Here is an 18369-nt window from a genome sequence, read left to right on the forward strand (position 1 = left end):
GTCCTTGGACTCCTCGGGAGAGCAAACCTGTTCTGTCTACACACGTACCAGACCGCCACCGGGCTCCTATTCTTGGGGCTCCTATTCTTGGGACTCTGCTAGAAACACGGCTGGCTGATGATGAATTGAACCTTTCCCCCCAAGATTTTAGAGCATAACGCCCTGCCTCAAGGCACAGATGAAAACAGTCATTTGTCTAATTTCCCTCTAGGCATTTGGCAGCATCTTCATGGGGAAATTAGGAAGGAGTGTTGATTGAAACAAAGTCCATGGCTGAGCATGCGTGTATGTGGGGAACTGGATTTGCATTTTGCTTCTGCACTACAGAGAATATTGGCACTTGGGATTTGGTGGTAATTGTGATGTTAGTGGTAGTACTTGTTGTTAGCTGTGGTTGTTGTTGGTGGTGTGTATGTGTGTGTCTGTGTGTATCTGTGTCACAGATCATAATCAGGTGTTGTTCCTCAGGTACTATCTACCTTGCTTTTTTTTTGTTTTTGTTTTTGTTTTACGAGACAGGATTTCTCTGTATTGTTTTGGAGGCTGTTGGTCCAGCCCGGCCTCAAACTCACAGAGATCTGCCTGCCTCTGCCTCCCAAGTGCTGGGATTAAAGGCTTGTGCCACCACCGCCCAGCTTCCACCTTGGTTTTTGAGACAGGCTCTCTCACTGGCCTGGATATCTTCAGACTAGGCTATCTGAAGAGTGAGCCCCAGGTATTCACCTGAATCCGTATCCCCAGCCCTAGCTTTGCAAATGCATGCCAACATATCTAGCTCTCTATGTGGACTCTAGCCTAAAGGTGAGAAGAAGGGGTGTGAGGATATTTTTCCAGCCTATGTGAACCTCTTATATGTTACTTTGCAAACATGAGGGCCATCAGTTTTCAGAGGCCATCAAAAACAAAACCAAACCAAACCAAACCCAGGTGTGTAACTGTGTGCTTGAAGTCACAAGTCCTAATGGGCAGAGTCAGTGGTGGTCAGCCAGCATAACCTACTCAGTAAGTCTTCAGATATGGAGAAAGGCTGCCTCACAGAATAAGGTACCACTGTTGCATCACTGGGACATCCTGCTGGATGAGTCATTGTTTAATTTTGTGGATTGCTTTTCTTACTTGGCAGCTTGCACCACGTCTTCGGATACTGTGAGAGCTAGTCCTAAAAGAGGAGGCTTCCAGGCCAGTTCCAGCTCAGTTCCTCAAGTTCCTCAGTCTGAAGAAAGTGTAGAACTCTTACCTTTACATTCTGAGAGGCAGCCGAGGGATACAGAAATAGGCTCTGTTGTTTGGGGAGTTTCTCAGGTCCCTCTAGAAGGGTTGGTGAGGAGAAAGGGATGGAATACTGTAAAGCATGCATATGGATGAAATTCTATAACAACTTTAAAGTACAAAGAAAAGTAGAAGAGTAAGGTATATGGTATCCGAGGAGTGGCATCTAAGGTTGACCTCTGACTTTCAAATGTTCAAGAACCCACACACACTCAAACACACAAACACAGATGCACAGACACAGGCTTAAATGTGACTTTAAATCAATGTATTGTTGATTTACGGATTGGTAAAAAGTATAATGCTCATAAGCTTTTGACTAGTGGGAGACAAGGCATTTGGTCGGCCTGCTCAAGCATCCCATGTTTTCACATGACTCCTGGGCATTTCTTCCAGGTAGAGGTATTCAGATTGCTTCAAGGATCTTTGCCCTTTCTGAGGATATATGGGGCTAAACTCCTTATGTAGCAAAGCTGTGACAGTGTGCCCCTTTTGCTCTTTTTCTGTCATAGTAGTGGCTTGGCGGAGGCTACCCCATGTGACATCACAGCATCACAGAAGCAAAGATGGGCACACTGGACGCTCGGTTTTATTAGCCAAGCATGAATTCTGTTTGTTAAAGGATAGAAACATTTTATTTTTGTTTAAATTTTTGATTGTTGGTGCTGGAGAGGCGCTCTAGTGGTTAAAAACTTTGACTGTTCTTGCAGAGATCCTAGCACTCATGTTGGATGAGTCATAACAACCTGTTTCTCCAGCTCTAGGGGATTTGACACCTTGAGGCTATGTCAGTATTGACATGCACATGTACACACCTACAATCAGACATACAATTGAAAATAAAACTCTGTTTATATCTAATAATGATATGTATATATTAGCCTATAATAGAATTATAATTTTATTTATTTATTTTGAGACAGAGTCTCAGTATCCCCAACTGGCTATGTACCCCAAAGATGGCACTTAACTACTGACCCTCTGCCTTTACCTCCAAAGTGTTGGTATTGCAGATGTACCCAACCATGCCCATTTTATTCAACTCTATAGATGGAACCCAAGGCTTTGTCCAAGTGGAGCAAGTACTCTGCTGTCTGAGCCCTATACCAACCCTTACCATTCATTGTGCAGCCTAGCTTTCTAGTGCTGGACCCAATGCTGTTGTGCTCTGACATGTTAGGCATTCTTTCTGGTTGCATGCCCTATATACATGCTGAATTTAGGCTTGCCTTGTTTGTGTTTATTTCCCAATACTATAGCTAATACCAGGCCTAAAACAAATTATTAATGTTTGATGAATGAACTAGAATTTTAATTTATCATTAGATCATGTAGTTTCTGTTGCAAGACTGCTCTAGGTAAGTTAAAGATAGATATGCCCTGTTCAGGTTTCATTTCTGTTGCTGTGCTAAAATACTTGAGAGTAATCAATTTAGGGAGAAAGCAGTATATTAGACTTAAAATTTCAGTTTATACTCCATCCTAGCAGAGAAGTTACAATGACAGAATCTCAAAGCGGTGAGTCCCATCACATCTTCAGTCAGAATCAAGAAAACATGCATGCACACTCACTCACTCACTTCCACTCAAGTTTTCCACTCTTGTACAGTTCAGGACCCTCTGCCTTGGGAACGGTTTCACCCACAGTATGCTGGGTCTTCCTGTGTTAAGACGATCCCCTACATACATGACTAGAGTTATGTAGACAATCATTAAGACTCTTCCTAGCTGTTTCTAGGCTCTGTCAAGTTGATAACACATAAGGGACATATATGTTAGGTTCCACACACATTGTAAAGTTTTAAATACTTTGGGATATAGGAACTGAAACTGAAACCCCAAGCTAACATGAACCTGTATATGCAGGGGAGGGTATTGCAGGACATTTTAATACCACATTATCCTTTCCACATTAAAGAAGCTGGCTTTGGATCCTCAATGTCCTCAATATTTTTAAACTTTATTTTTTCAAAAGCATTTATGAGCACACCTTTTTTTCTGGAAAAGTGAAATAACAATCATACGTTGTCTGATGTTTCCATCAAAGCACAGAATCTGTAATACGTTGCAACATAGTAACATTATAACACCAGGTCTGAAACTGCTTGTTTGATGTGAGGTGGCATGGCCCATTCAACTACACACCCTGTTCTATGTATCCACAATATGGAGCTGTTTGTAAGGACTCAACAGTAAGTACAAACATTAGCTCACATCTTTCTTAGAGCTCTTGCTACTTTGCCTTCAGGGCGCCTCCATGGGGCACCATCTACCCAGTGAATAGCAGAAAGTATGACAGCTTCCATCCTTTCTGCTCAGTTTGTGTTTGAGTCATGGATCTCTTTTAGAGACACTAATGAGTGTCAGGTTGTTTCTAGAAAATTCTGTAATCAATTCTGTTGCACCAAAAGTCCCTGTAAAATCCTGAGTCTATGTTCTCCACTCATCACACATAAGAACACAGCCCCCATCTTCTCTTTGGGAGTATTTTGTAAGTACTGAAGCCTTGTAGGACTTAACAAATTGCAGTTGTCTGTTGTCAGCAGGTAAGCTAAACCCTTCAGATTCGAGCATGAACGCACGTTGGCTGTGGGGAGCTTGAAAGGCAGGCGTTCTTTGTTTGTTTGCTTGTTTATTTATTTATTTTACACAAAACTGTTTGTAAGGACCTTCAGTTAGCATGAAAAAGAAGCTGGTCCCAGCTTCACAGCCATTTTGGAACTATAGGTTGGAAGGCCTGGTGTGCCAGGAAGTCCAGGGGAAACAGATGATTGGTGAAAGAGACTGATCTGTTTCTGATATCTTCATTGAGTTCATTACTCAATCCCACAATCATTAATGTATAGAAAGAGTGAAGACCTTACCACAGATGCTGTCTCCTCTTCCACACAGCTTGATTATTTCCTTTGTTTTAGTGGTGACAGTTTTTTTCCTGGCTAGATCAGGATTTAAGGGTTTCTGTTGCATTCATCCTTTGGTGCTTCTCATTTTAATCTTTCATTAAATTCTAAATTGTTGTGTTAATTGATTAAAATTCAGCCATTCATGGCTGAATTTGAATTGTAATATTGCCTGTGTGGAGAACTTTCCTTTTTCCCTGGAGTTGATGCTCGCCTACATATTGTGTCCTAAGCTCTAATTCTGAGCAAAGGTTGCTCTGACATAAGTGCTTCCAAGTACCTGCAAACGCATAGCATATTTTGATGCGACACTCCTTCTTGTGTGTACATATTTACATGTAATATCTGCTCATGTGTGTGCCAGGCCACACATATGCCCCTTGTCCTGTTCTATCATTCTCTCTTGAGACAGGGTCTGTCACTCATTCTCGAGCTAGATGACAGCCAGCCAACCCCAGGGATCTTCCTGCCTTTGTCCCCTGTAGAGCTGGAGTTATAGACACGTATATATCAATGCTAGAGATTTGAACTCAGGTCTTTAAGCTTACCCAGAAAGTGGCTTGCTTACCCATTGAGCCATCTCTCCAGCCCTGCAACATTGGTTCTTTCTGTGGGGACATCATTCTGGATTGTATGGTCAGAGGCTTCTTCTTTTTCTGTAACATTTTTATTACTTCTTTGAGCATTTCATATGTGTATTCAGTGTAGTTGATCATATTAACCCCTGCCCAGTTCTGCCCCTGACTTGTCCCAGGTATACTCCTCCAACAGCTCCTGGCTTCCTGTTTTGAGTTTGTCTTAAAATGAGTGCAGCTCTCAGACTTCATCAAAGAAGTCTCTTGGGGCAGTAAGTAGCAGTCAGTGCCCAAATTAGAGAAAAAGTGTCAGTGGAGTACTGAGCCATAGTGGGACATTTCTGTCTGTCTGTCTGTCTCTGTCTCTGTCTCTGTCTCTGTCTCTGTCTCTGTCTCTCTGTCTCTCTGTCTCTCTGTCTCTCTGTCTCTCTCTCTCTCTCTCTCTCTCTCTCTCTCACACACACACACACACACACATGCACACGAGGTTCAGGGATCATTATAGAAGAGGGAAAGAAAATTCTAATAGTCAAAGGCCAGAGAAAACCAGAAGAAAAAATATGGGATTTTTTTTGGACATGACAGGATGATTGAACTCATGAACTCACAGCAGCTGTGATTGTCTGTACAAGAACTGCACACGATTGATAAGCCAGCGAACATTCCAGCATGCTGGAGGGAGGGCATTCTGTAGAGCTATGGACAGAAGCTGGCTTCTGGGGCACATAGCATCACTCCCAACTTTTGACATAAGTTCTGGGACTCCAATTCAAGTCCTCATGCTTGCATGGCAAGCCCATTATTGACTGGCTCCCTCCTTAGCCTGGAAAGTTGGGTTTGTTTCTTTGTTTAGGGATGGCCAGGTGTGTCACAGCCATTGGAGGCAAGACATCTTCTAAGGTGGGGTTAGAGCAGCTCCCTCTGCATTCACTTGCAGCTGTAGCAGAAGGAGGATGAAGTGCCACTCAAACACTTTCATCACACTAGTAGGGGAGGGATTTCAGGGGAAATTATCACTTAAACTGAGGCTTGGTGCTGGCTAGAAGCAGCTCTTTACCTCGATGTCACCTGTTCACTGCTTCAAAAAAATTGAAAAGCTGTTCAAAATGCATGTATTATCACGAGCATTCTTAACATTTCAGTGAGTAGTATATATACTGGAAGTGTAATGAGTTAAGATGAAGTATGAATACTAAACCTGATTTAACAGGTCTTTGTTTCTTGTGTTTTGGGCATGTTGACGGGAGGTCACAGGCTTGCTTTCAGGAGTCAGTTCTCTCTTTCCACCTGTGAGTCCCACAGGTCTCAGGTGGATCTCAGGCCTTCAAGCTTTCCCAGCAAGCACTGATACTTTCTCAGCCATCTCATTGACTTATGATCCGATTTTTCAATCTACATTTCAAACTTTTCCTAGGTCTTGAAAACTATGTAGATTTTTACATTAGACTTTGATATAAAGAAACACAACACTTGATCCTATCATATCCCAGCTCAGAGCTTAGTTGTTCCCATAGCCTCTGTGACCCTCAGTTTCCTCTTCTATAGTAGGAGTAACTGCCAGGCTCATAGAATGAGCAAAATGACCAATATAGCTCATTTTATATAGCAAGCTTACAAATGATTTTCTTTTTCTCAAGAATGGAGTGGAGTTATAGTTTGTTTGCTTTTTAAAATTCAGCTTGGTTATAGAGGGAAAAGAGAAAACAATTAAAAATCTGTAAACAAAATCAATACTGAAGTACTAATGAAATAGCCTCAGAAACATTAAGTGACAAAGGACATATGCCAATGAGCTTAGTGGAGTACTGCTTAATCTAACATTCAGTATGTATTCCTCCATTGTGAACTCCAAAGTAAAGGAGCTGGTGTCATGATGCTTCATAGAGACGACGCTCCAGTGACCAATCTCTTTAAATATTTAACATTAAATATAGTTGAGGGAAGGAGGTACGTAAAGGATGTGGAGGCTCTAGAGATTTCAGAGGAAGGTTTCCCAGCATCTCAGCCCTGGGAATCGTCACCTACTCACATGCTTCCTTCTCTTTTCAGGGAGAAGTTGGCTGTGGCCAGGCTGCAGAGAGAAGTTGCCCAAAGGACAAACCAAGGGGCCATGGTGAGTCTTGACTCGTCTCTCTTCCGGTCCTGAGAACTCTGGCTTCAAAACCATTCAGTTCCAGAAAAGCATGTCAGAGCCAAGTATTTGTGTATGGTGTAGGCAACTCTATGATTATGCCTTTGATAAATGTGGTATTTGTTTCAGTTTAGTTAGTTTTGCCATGGAACGTGAGAGAGACGCCGGCAGAGAGACACCAACAGATGGGCAGACCCCGAGACCAGATTTGAAATAATATTCAAATGTTCAAAGGGTGGAAGACTGTGTTTTAAAAATCCTGATCGGATGGCCAGGCCTCCATCTGTCAGTGTCAAGTCTGCAAATGTACAAATTTAGATTTTTAGATGAGGCCAATTCAATAGCATTCAACCCTCTCAGTTATTCCAAGGTAAACAAAACAAATTACAGAAGGAACCCTGAGGTGTTTTCTAATGTAATTAATTGCCTTTTTCTTTCTCCCTCCCTAGTATCTACAGGGTATTTCACCCTGCACTTTCCAGCTTGACTTCTTAAGAAAATTGATGTTTCCTTGTGTTTCTGAATGGTATAAAAGAATCAATACAATTTTTTGGGTCCACCCGAACTTCATTTTATAGACCATTGTCTTTGCCCACCTGGATGCTTCTACTGTAACATCTGCAGTGACTGGGTATCCCGGGAGCCTGTGTATCTATGTGAATTAACTGCCATTGCAATCTCTGAGAAGGAAACAGAACACCTGTCTTAGTTTGCTCTTCTTCTGACAAGACAGGGGCAGGTGTGTGACTTTTCAGCAGGAGAATCTGTTCTCTGAAAAGGAAGGGACATCTTTGTGTGCAGCCCCGGAAGGCTGCTTCCGTTTGATTCCATGAGAGCTAAGTGACAGTTCATCCACCAAAAAGAGGAAGAAATTGCTGGAAGTTACTGGTCCTGTGCGTCTCCTGAGGGGGAATGCAAGAGGCTGGCGCTGCAGGCTAGATGCTGAATGTATCTGAAGGGCACAGGGGACCAGACATGTGCTAGCGTAATTTGGGAAGGCAAATCACAGTTTGTTGTGGTAGGAATCAGAATACAGAGAGAACCTGCAAATGTAAACATTTTGAGGCAGCCACTCAGAACTATCTCTGAGCAATGACGCAGAGAAACACAAAGGTCTGAGTGTTGAGCCCTGCCTTCTCTACTGCTCTACTCCTTATATTGTAGATGGTTCTGGAGGGCAGAGAATAAGCCTGCTGTCTGTCATTCCCCAGATGACATTCACCTTGTGTTTTGAGACAGGGCCTTTCAGTGGCTGGAGCTCACCAAGTAGGCTGGGCTGGCCGTCCAGCAATCTCCAGGGATCTGCCTGTTCCCACCTCCCATGCATTGGGATTATAAACACACATCACCATGTCTGGTTTTATAGCTAGGTTCTGAGGTGGAACTCAGGTCCCCATGGCTGCATAGCAAGCCCTAGCCATGCGAGCTTCTTACATAGTCCAAGCGATTTTTACTTTTGTTTTGTAATAAACATTTCATTTTTTAATATCATTACATCTACGCAAACATCACACACCTGTAGCCCTTCATCCAGTTTCTCCCCAATACCAGCATCTTGTTTGACTGTGGCATAATCAAGCATAACAGAGATATCAATGTTATATTACTGTTAATTAAATCCTAGACTCTATTAAGATTTTACCCTGACCCATCTGTGATCTACAATTCAAAGCCGGACTCTGCATTTCATGCAGAAAGGCTCCCTGTTGGTAGCAGGGATTAACACATGTGTGCAATTTGAACCATACATATACATGGATTCTGAACCCCAACTTGGGGGTAAGGCCAGTCTGGATTCACCTCATACTAACTGTTGTTTACTGTTGTATGGGACTATACATTCAATGGGAAATTAAAAATTTTGTGTACATACATACACGCATGCATACATACATATGAGATATATGTTAGCTAAATTCTCAACATCATTCACCAGACAGTGAACCCCGAGTATGACCTTTATTATCTTACAAATGTTCCCATCAAGCCTGGTCATTGACAGGATTACTTGTAATTTGCCACTGAAAACCCTGTAAAGGTCATCCTGTACATAGAAAATGAGAAGAATGGTGGCATTTGCTTTTTAAAAGATGTATTTATTTTATTTTATGTGTATGAGTGTTTCATGTGTAATGAATGCATATATATATGTATATGTATATATATTACTTTTGAAAGGACCTATAAGTAGGCATAAGATACTCTAGGACCAAGTTTCAGCACAAAGGGACAAAAGGCAGCGAGTAACAGAAAAAGACAAGGGACAGAGGCTGGGCTTCAGTACATTAGTAGGTGGACCTTGGTAGTCAGCCTCAGGAAGAGGAAGTGACCGAACAATGGAATAGACCTTGGAGGCTAGCTTTAGGAAAGTAACTGTTTAGCAAGGTAGAGGAAATGGAGGAGAAGGGTAAGGCAAATCTATCTGTTCCATGTTTGCCATGCTTGGGCCTGCTAGAGCCACTGCATAATGTATGTTCACGTGTACCACAGAAATGCCTGGTAACTGAAGGCAAGAAAGGGGGGATTGGATCAGTGGGACTGGAGTTATGAATGGTTATCAGCCATCATTAGAATGCTGGGAGTTCTAATTTTATTATTTTTTACTATATTACTATTACTATTACTTTATTGCTATTATTACTCTACAAGAGTAGTAAGTGTTCTTAACCACTGAGTCATCTTTCTAGCCCTGGAAACTCACCCTAAAAAGTATAGTTTGGTATGTGAGAGGACTTATTCACTGCTGGGTGTAATGTCAGTCGGTACAGCCACTGCCACAGTCAGTGTGGAAGGTCCTCAAGGGGCTGACACTACACCTTCCCAACTCCCCCACCCTGGGGTATCTAAAACACCCAAGTTGGCACACTACACGAATATTTGCACACCAGGCTGCACTATTCATAATCGTGAGGAAATGGAAGCAGCTTAGATGACCGTTGGCAGATGAACAGATAAAGAAAATGTCCTCCACATACATAATGTTCTTTTAGCTGTGGTGAAAAATGAAATCACGACATTTGCAGGAAAATTGATACAACTGGGAATCATTGTAATCCAGACTCAAAGACAAATACCATTTCCTTTTAAATGCAGAACCTGTTTAAAGTTCTGTGCATATGTGCATTGGTTTGCATCTGTGTATGTGTGTTATGAAACTGGAAAGGGAATCATGAGGTGGGAATAAGAGAGATTATAGTACAGGTAAATGAAATACATGTGGGAAGAAGACAGAAGGAAGTACAGTCTCTGGAAGAAAGGGGGGAGTCAGCCAGAGTGGGGAGCAGGCAGTGGTGAGTGGGTGGGTGGGGTACAGTAGGGAAAAGGAATGAATTAAAGATGATGACACAGTATGAAAATGATGAAACTATCACTGTCCCCCAGTTTGTGAACAAAGGCTTCATAAAACATTTATAAAGAAAATTAGGGGCTAGAGCAAATAGCTCATTTATTAACATGTTTGCTATGTAAGCCTAAGGACCTGAGTTCAATCCCAAGGACCCACATAAAATGCTGGACATGTTGGTTCATGGCTATAATAGAAACTCTGAGGAGGTAGAGACAGGAGGGTCAGACTGACAAGCCATTCTGGCCTGTCCAGTAAGAGACCCTGTGTTAGAAACCAAGGTGCAGGGCTGGAGAGATGGCTCAGAGGTTAGGAGCACTGGCTGTTCTTCTAGAGGCCCTGAGTTCAATTCCCAGCAACCACATGGTGGTTTACAACCACCTGTAACAAGATGTGGTACCTACCCTCTTCTGGTGTGTAGACAGAACACCATATACTTAATAATAAATAAATAAATAAATAAATAAATAAATAAATAAATAAAAGAAACCAAGGTGCAATCTCAAGAGGGCTCAGTAGATGAAGGTGCTTGCCACCAATTGTGATGAGTTTATCCCCAGAGCCCACATGGTGTAAGGAGATCATAGACATGCCTTCCAACATGCACTGTAGCACACACGGTACCATGGAGAGGTCTGTGGATTGATCTCTGGCCAACATTCCCGAAGGTCGGTCTCCTGTAGCGTACCTGTGGTAGTTAATGTGACAGTGGTTCATTGTGATTTGACTTGAGTTTCCTTAATGATGAGGGTTTGCCCACCTACAGTCCACTTGTTATCCACTCACACATCTGGTTGATTGTTTTGTCTGTTTGAAGGACTGACAGCAGCTCTTTGTACAAGTGTATAGGTCGTTTGTGTTCTTTTCTGTACAAGTCCCATCACAATTTTCCAGCCTTTCATTTGCCCACCCCCTTGTGAGAACGGTACCCATGGATGACTGGGAACATTTTAATATCGAATTTTAGAATTTAACATCAGTAGTTTCTGTATTTGAAGAACTTTTCCTACTTTGTGTTTATAAACATTGCTTTGTGTTTCCTCTGCATGGAAACAAGATGTACTTAGGTCAGTGATCCACAGGTGCTTAAACACTGCTGTCTGTGATCTGTGCTGTGGGTTGCCATGCACTTCAAACAGTAGCTATACTCACAACTGTGACAGTGCAAAACAGGCACTTCCTGTGAGTTTCCATGGCAAAATTTGCAGAAAACCGTTTCCTTGTACACATACAAGTCTGTACCTGACTGTGACTTTTAAAATTCATTGTAAAAGAATGTATTTCATTCTTGTGTGTACGTGTGTGTATTTGTTTGTTTGTGTGTGTGAGAGAGAGAGTGAGAGGGGGAAAGAGAGAGAGAGACAGACAGACAGACAGACAGAGGGACAGACAGACAGATAGACAGACAGACAGACAGACAGACAGACAGACAGACAGACAGACTTACTCCATTGGACTGAGCTCCAGGTGGTTATGAGTCACCAGGTTTTCTGTAAAAGAGGCAAGAGCCCTTTATGGCTGCGCCCTCACTATGAATTTTGTTTCTTTCCTCTGTTTCTTTCTCACTTGAGAACACTGGGATGTTAGATTACTGTGACTGCACAGTAAGATTTAAAATCAGGTAGTGTAGGTCTTGTGACTTTGTTGTTTCCTTGAGGTTTCCACAATTCCAAGTCACTTTATTTCCTCCATACTAGTGGAGTCAGCTGGCCAGTTTCCTGAAGAAATGTCCTGCGGTTTGCTGATGATAGTATTGAATCTTTAGAGCAGTAGTTCTCAACCTTCCTAATGCTGGGACACGTTAATACAGTTCCTCGTGTTGTGACGACTCCCAACCATAACATTATTTTCACTGCTACTCTATTACTGTACTTTTGCTACTGCTGTGAATTATAATGTGAATATCTGTGTTTTCTGATGGTCCTTCTTTTAGTGTTGTTTGATCCCCGTGGAGCCAGGACACATAGGTTGAGAACCAGTGCTTTAGACGCTGTGAGAAGGAGCACCATCCATCTTAATTATTGAGACTTTGATATTTTAGGCTTTAGCTCACAAAATTTTAAAGAAAAAACATGAGGACTTTAGAGGTTTGTTTTTTAGGCTGCAAGTTAATCCCACTACATATGTGCCGCAGGTTCTGATCCTGCATGTGAGTATGGGCCTCTTTTGAGTTCACCTTCCATGGTGTTCACAGTTCTGTGAACTTGGCTGTGTTTGGTCACAGGCCAGCGTAGGACTTCGACTCAGGTCTTAGTAACTTGGTACCTTCAGTCTATGGATGCCATAGGATCAGAACTGAGCCCTTATGTTCAGAGGTGAGCAAAGCAGTCCCTGGCAGCATCATGGGGATGCTCTCTAGATCTTCCTTCCCTGGGTATCTCTGGCATCTTTGTATCCTCCCATGGAGCCTCCCTCCTTCCCTAGTTCTCTTGGCAGAATCCGGAACTTTAATTCCCATATCTTCTGAGACTTGGTAGGCAGAAAACAAAGAAGATGGGGAGCAGCAGGAGTTGGTCTCTCTTTCTCTCTCTCTCTCTGGAAAGAAAGCAATTGTCTGACAAGAAAACATTGTTTTCAATTAGATAAAAATGCATTTGATTCGAGCTACAATATCGTATTTGCTGACCCTGCCCTTTGTTGCTCAGTGGGGTGTAAATGGAGCTATACAGCCTTAAATGACTGATCCAGTTCAAGTTCAGGGTAACTGTTTTCTGACTGTTTCCATCAGAGTTAATGCTGGTGCTAGTCTCATTGACTTGGGAGGCAGTGTTGTGTCACACTTTTTCCTGGGGAAATACAGCAGAACACAACACAGACACACACACACACATACACACACACACACACACACACACACACACACACACGAGGCACACACACCTAGTCACCCTGGATAGGGAACCCATGACTTTCCAAAGTATGGATATCACCAAAATTCAATTTGGTGAACTAATGAGCATCATGGGTGACTTACAGGAATATGGGTGAGTGGGTACTACAAGAGTAGAAGTGACTCAAAGACAGATGCATCACCAAAGCTTTCCCCTAGCAGAGGTGACAGAACACACAAACTGGGAACCTTGAGTGCACTGCACAGCCTGTGGGCAGATCAGCCAGTTGGAGAACATGCTTTCTTGGTGAATCACCTAGCCTAAGATCCTTCCAGGTAGCTTGGCTGATCTCAGGGGCTTCTTTGTAGCTTTGCTTGTCTGAGAGTGACTCTGAGAATCTTTATAGATTACTCTTGGAAAGAAGGGCCTAGTGAATCTGATCATTTGCAGGAACTTCCTGAAGCTATTTTGTGTTATTTCCTTCCATCTTAAGTAACTTTCCTGGAAAACAGACCAAACTGGAAGGTAACTGCTACACAACAGGCAGGGATAGTTCATTGTCATTTTTTTTTCATTTTTATGAGACAGGGTTTCTCCGTATTGTTTTGGAGGTTGTCGGTTCAGCCTGGCCTCGAACTCACAGAGATCCGCCTGCCTCTGCCTCCCGGGTGCTAGGATTAAAGGTGCGTGACAACACCGCCCAGCTCATTGTCATTTTTTAACCTGAGTATATACTGGGAACATAGATGTGTGTGTGTGTGTGTGTGTGTGTGTGTACACCCATACATAAATAATATAGACATGTTCATAGATTAGTTATATATGTATGTTAATTTAGGATACTTATTTGAGAGCAATGAATTCACTGACAGGTTGTCCTTAGCAACTGTAACCATAAATTCAATTTATAAGAAGAACATCTTCAGTGTGCTCAATTTTCTACAAAAGTATTGGTATGTGAAGGAAACCACCCTTTTAAAGATAATTAGCAATTCGATTAGAAATTTCCTTTTTTTCTTGAAAGACTGGAATGCATCCAAATGACACAGCAACCGTAGGTCCTGGCTGCCTTCTATTCCTTTACTTCCTTTAGCATGCATACCGTGTTTACTTCAGCACTGTTCACAGCAGCTGTTGGGTGTTCAGCAGCAATGGAATGGATAGGGGAAAGGTGCCTTATGTCTGCAATGGGTATGTTTCTTCAACCATAAAGAAGAATGAAGTCATGCTATTTGCAGAAACAGGCACAACTGGAGATGATCATATTAAGTGGAGTAAGCCCATCTCAGAGATAACTACAGTGTGTTTTCTCTGCCTCTGGTCATTTTTTCCTCTCTAAGTCTCCATATAAGGTGTTAATGGATGCCTTCCTGCTTTCATTGTTTCCAGATGGTGTATGATAAATCTTTCTCCATACTCCTACTGTTAATGTTTACAGTGAGTTTTTTGTAGGAATCATATAGCTGAACCATGTTGTTTTAATCCATTCTATAATTCAATTTGTGTGTGTGGTTGTTTTGTTTTTAAGATTTAATTATGTGTGTTGGCATCTCTATGTGTTGTGTGTAGGAGCCTTCTGAGGCCAGAGGAGGGTATTGGATCCCCTGGAACTAGTGTTACAGGCATCTGTGAGCCACCAGTATGGTTGCTGGGACCCAAACCCGGGTCCTCAGCCAGAGCAGCAAGCACTCCCCAGTCACTGATCCATCTCTCCAGCCCCAAATCTGAGTTTTAATTTGATGTTCAGAGGTTGTTTACTCTCAGCTGAGTTACTGATGTGTCATAGCTTATGTCTCATTTTCTTTATTGTTTTCATTTTACCATTTTCCCCTACTACTATCCTGTGGGTGTTGAAACACTTTTTAGGATTACTTTTTATTTATTTATAGAATTCCTTGAATGTATTTGTCTGGATGTCTTTTCTAGTGTTTCTCAGAGTATAACCTCACTTACATAGCTCGTCCATGCTCAGCTAGGGTACATTCTTGTGTCTCTTCCTTTACTTCCCCCAATTTATAATGTAAATATCTTGATTTTCCTCCATACACACTTAGAAACACATCACATGGTGGTGCTATTTTTGTTTCAACTTTCAAATGATTTTGAAAACATGAGGAAGGCTTACTGCATTTATTCAAGCTTTTCCTTTCTCACTGGTGTTCCAGGATTCCTTCTTCTAGGGGAAGGGTGTCTGTGTAATAAACATCCCTCCCTCCCTCCCTCCCTCCCTCCCTCTCTCTCTCCCCCCCCCATGCTTTCCCCCTCCCCTCCCACTCAGGATCATAGAGTCCAGGCTAGTATAGACCTTGATATGTGGTGAAGGCTGGCGTTGAATTCCACATGTTTCTGCCTTTATTTCTCAAGTGCTGGAATGATGGTTATACATTATTACTCTCTGCTATGATGTTATATTTTTGTTGAACCTGACATATACAACATGATGTTAAGGTATACCTTGTGGTTGCTATAGACAAGCAAATTAACATCTGTGGCCTCCCATTTAATACAATTTTAATCATATGTTCTTTGGTAATTTAATGCATGAATACAATGATTTCTATCCACCCACTACTCCCTCACCTTCCATTTTACTCTTTGTTTGTGTTTGATAAGAGAACCCAAAGTCTGTTAGTAAAGTTTCCTTCTTCAGTGGAATATTACCAAAAAACAGGTCCCATCCTTCACATGAGGGGCTTAGCTTTATTGAGCCAACCAAACTGCAGATTTGTACCATTCTGTTCCTTCTCATATCCCCTCTTTCCCTACTGCAGGTGCCTACTGTTCTATACATAATATTCTGTGTTGTGTAGGTACTACATGTAACTGTTATCATGCCATATTTTCCTTTCTGTGTCCAGCTTATTATACTTAACCAGTATCCACCCTTTTACCTTATTGTTACAAATGGTCAGATCCATTTCTTTTTATAGGACTCTTAATAATCATACACATGAATTTATTCATTCAACTGTGAAAGGATACAAGTTGAATCCATATCGTGGCTATGACATATAACATGCATAACGTGCGAGAGTGGGAAATGTAACTTCATTACATTTGGAAATTCTCTCTGAGGAAGGGTTCCTAGGTCCTGTGGTACTAATATTAGTATTATTTTGAAGAAAAAACACATTCTTTCATATAAGGACCACATAAAGTTACAGTTCCACCAACAGTATACAAGGATTTGTTTTTTCTCTCTACCCTCATGAACACTTGCTGTATCTTATTTTTAAGTAATCATTTTGTGTAGTATATGTCTATGTTGATGTCATGTTTGTATGTACATGTATGTGCTTGCATCTCTCTCTCTTTCTCTGTGAATGTGTGTAGATCAGAGGCTAGTATCAGTTGTCTTCTTCAATCACTTCTCACGTTATTTTTTGAGACAGTGTCTCTCACTGAGCTTGATACTGATTGATTGGCTAGTGAGATATTAAGATCCCCCAGCCTCTGACTCCCCATTGCTAGAACCATAGGTGCATACTGCCATGTTAGTCTATTTAACAGGGTGCTGGGGACCTGATGTCAGTCTTTGTGTTTGTACAACAAGCACTTTAACATCTGATACATCTCCATGTTGACTGCTTTATTTTGGTCCTATCCATTATAACAGCAAGGAGATGATACCCCCCACACTTTGTTAGTGATTAGTGATAATCCTGGATCCCTTCCCCATATCTTCAAGCATTTCTTTCTTTCTTTCTTTTTTTTTTTTTTTTGGTTTTTACGAGACAGAGTTTCTCTGTATTGTTTTGGAGGCTGTCGGGCCAGCCCAACCTCAAACTCACAGAGATCCGCCTGCCTCTGCCTCCTGAGTGCTAGGATTAAAGGCATGCGCCACCACCGCCCGGCTCTTCAAGCATTTCCATGTCATCTTTTTTAGAATAGTATCCAATTAGTCACCCCACCATTGCATTTATGGAGGTTACTCTGACTTCTTGTTGCTTACGTCCTTGACCATGAAGATGCTTTGGAATTGATGCTTCTCATGCATTCATATGTGCTTTCTGATGCTGAGGTTTGATGTGATAGTCACAGCAGTTTGAAGAACTGTTTTCCTAGGTTTTCTTCTAGATTTCCTCCATGGTTTAAAACTTATTTCCAGTGGTAGGTGTGGTGTATGTATGTATGCATGTATGTAGGCAAGAAGACAATTTGCAGGAATCAGTCTTTCTTTCCATTACGTGAGCCCTAGAGATTGACCTCAGATTGTCAAATTTAGCAGCAAGCTCCTTTACCCACTGAGCTATCTTACTGGCCCCTTCTAAAAGTTTTATCATTTCAAGTCTTCCATGTAGGCATTCAATATGTTTTGTATTGATTAGTTTTAAAATTTCATTCATTTATTTGTGTGTGTGTGTGTGTGTGTGTGTGTGTGTGTGTGTGTGTGTGTGTTTACAGCACATGTATATGCTATGGAATGCATGTGAAAGTCAGAGTACAATTGAATTGTGTGTACTTTGTTCTCTTATTCACTGTATAGGTCCCAAGGATAGCATTCAAGTCATCAGGGTTTATTCAAGTGTTTCTGCCCACTGAACCAGATCCCCAGCCCCTTGACTCTTTTTTTTTTCTCATTAGCTTCTTCTTTGCTTGGAGAACTTTGTTTACATAATCTCTTAAGATTGTTCTACTGGCAACACATTATCAATCTTTCTTTACCTGATGCTCTGTTGTTTTCCCCTTTATTGCTGAGGGGTATTCTGACTAGATAGATGAGTCTGTGCTGATAGTTCTGGATATTATACTTTTTCCCAGCCCATGTAAAATCCTTGCTGCTTCCTTCTGATGAGAGACTTCCTATCGTTCTAACTGTGCTGTGTCAGGGGTATCCCCACCATGCCTTTGCTTTTCTATCCCATTGAAGATTTCTGTTCCCTTTAGTCTGACTCTCTACAGGAGGGTGTGTCGATGAGGTGTCTGGGTGAAGAATCTTGGGCTAAAACCTTTTTGAGGGCTATTTCAGTTCTTCTTTTTTTTTTTTTTCGAGACAGGGTTTCTCTGTATTGTCTTGAAGGCTGTCCTGGAACTTGCTTTGTAGACTAGGCTGGCCTCGAACTCACAGACATCCACCTGCCTCTGCCTCCCAAGTGCTGGGATTAAAGGTGTCCACCACCAACGCTTGGCTCTATTTCAGTTCTTAAATCTGTAGGTTTGTGGGGTTTGCTTTTCTTTCTTTAATTGAGCAATTTTATTATTTCTTAATTTCTTCACCCTACCACTTCTCTTATCTTTGAAGAGCTCTGAAACAAGGCAGGGAAGTCCCTTTGTCTTGGTCCTCTGTGTCCCCAAGGCTTCGTTCAATTGTTGCCCTCTG

At 41.8% G+C, this 18369-nt stretch overlaps 1 protein-coding gene across 4 annotated transcripts in view; it reads left to right on the forward strand.

Moving 5' to 3' along the window:
* The window catches only part of Nckap5 (NCK associated protein 5), an 831052-nt gene that overhangs the window by 279660 nt on the left and 533023 nt on the right, over positions 1–18369 (forward strand). For all 4 annotated transcript variants that reach the window (XM_040738960.1, XM_040738961.1, XM_040738962.1 and 1 more), the window contains one exon: positions 6794–6857. In XM_040738960.1, coding sequence (XP_040594894.1) covers positions 6794–6857 — 64 coding nt within the window. The remainder of the gene's footprint in view (positions 1–6793; positions 6858–18369) is intronic.

This window comes from Mesocricetus auratus, unplaced genomic scaffold (assembly GCF_017639785.1).
Source record: "Mesocricetus auratus isolate SY011 unplaced genomic scaffold, BCM_Maur_2.0 Super-Scaffold_100676, whole genome shotgun sequence".
NCBI classification, from domain to species: domain Eukaryota; kingdom Metazoa; phylum Chordata; class Mammalia; order Rodentia; family Cricetidae; genus Mesocricetus; species Mesocricetus auratus.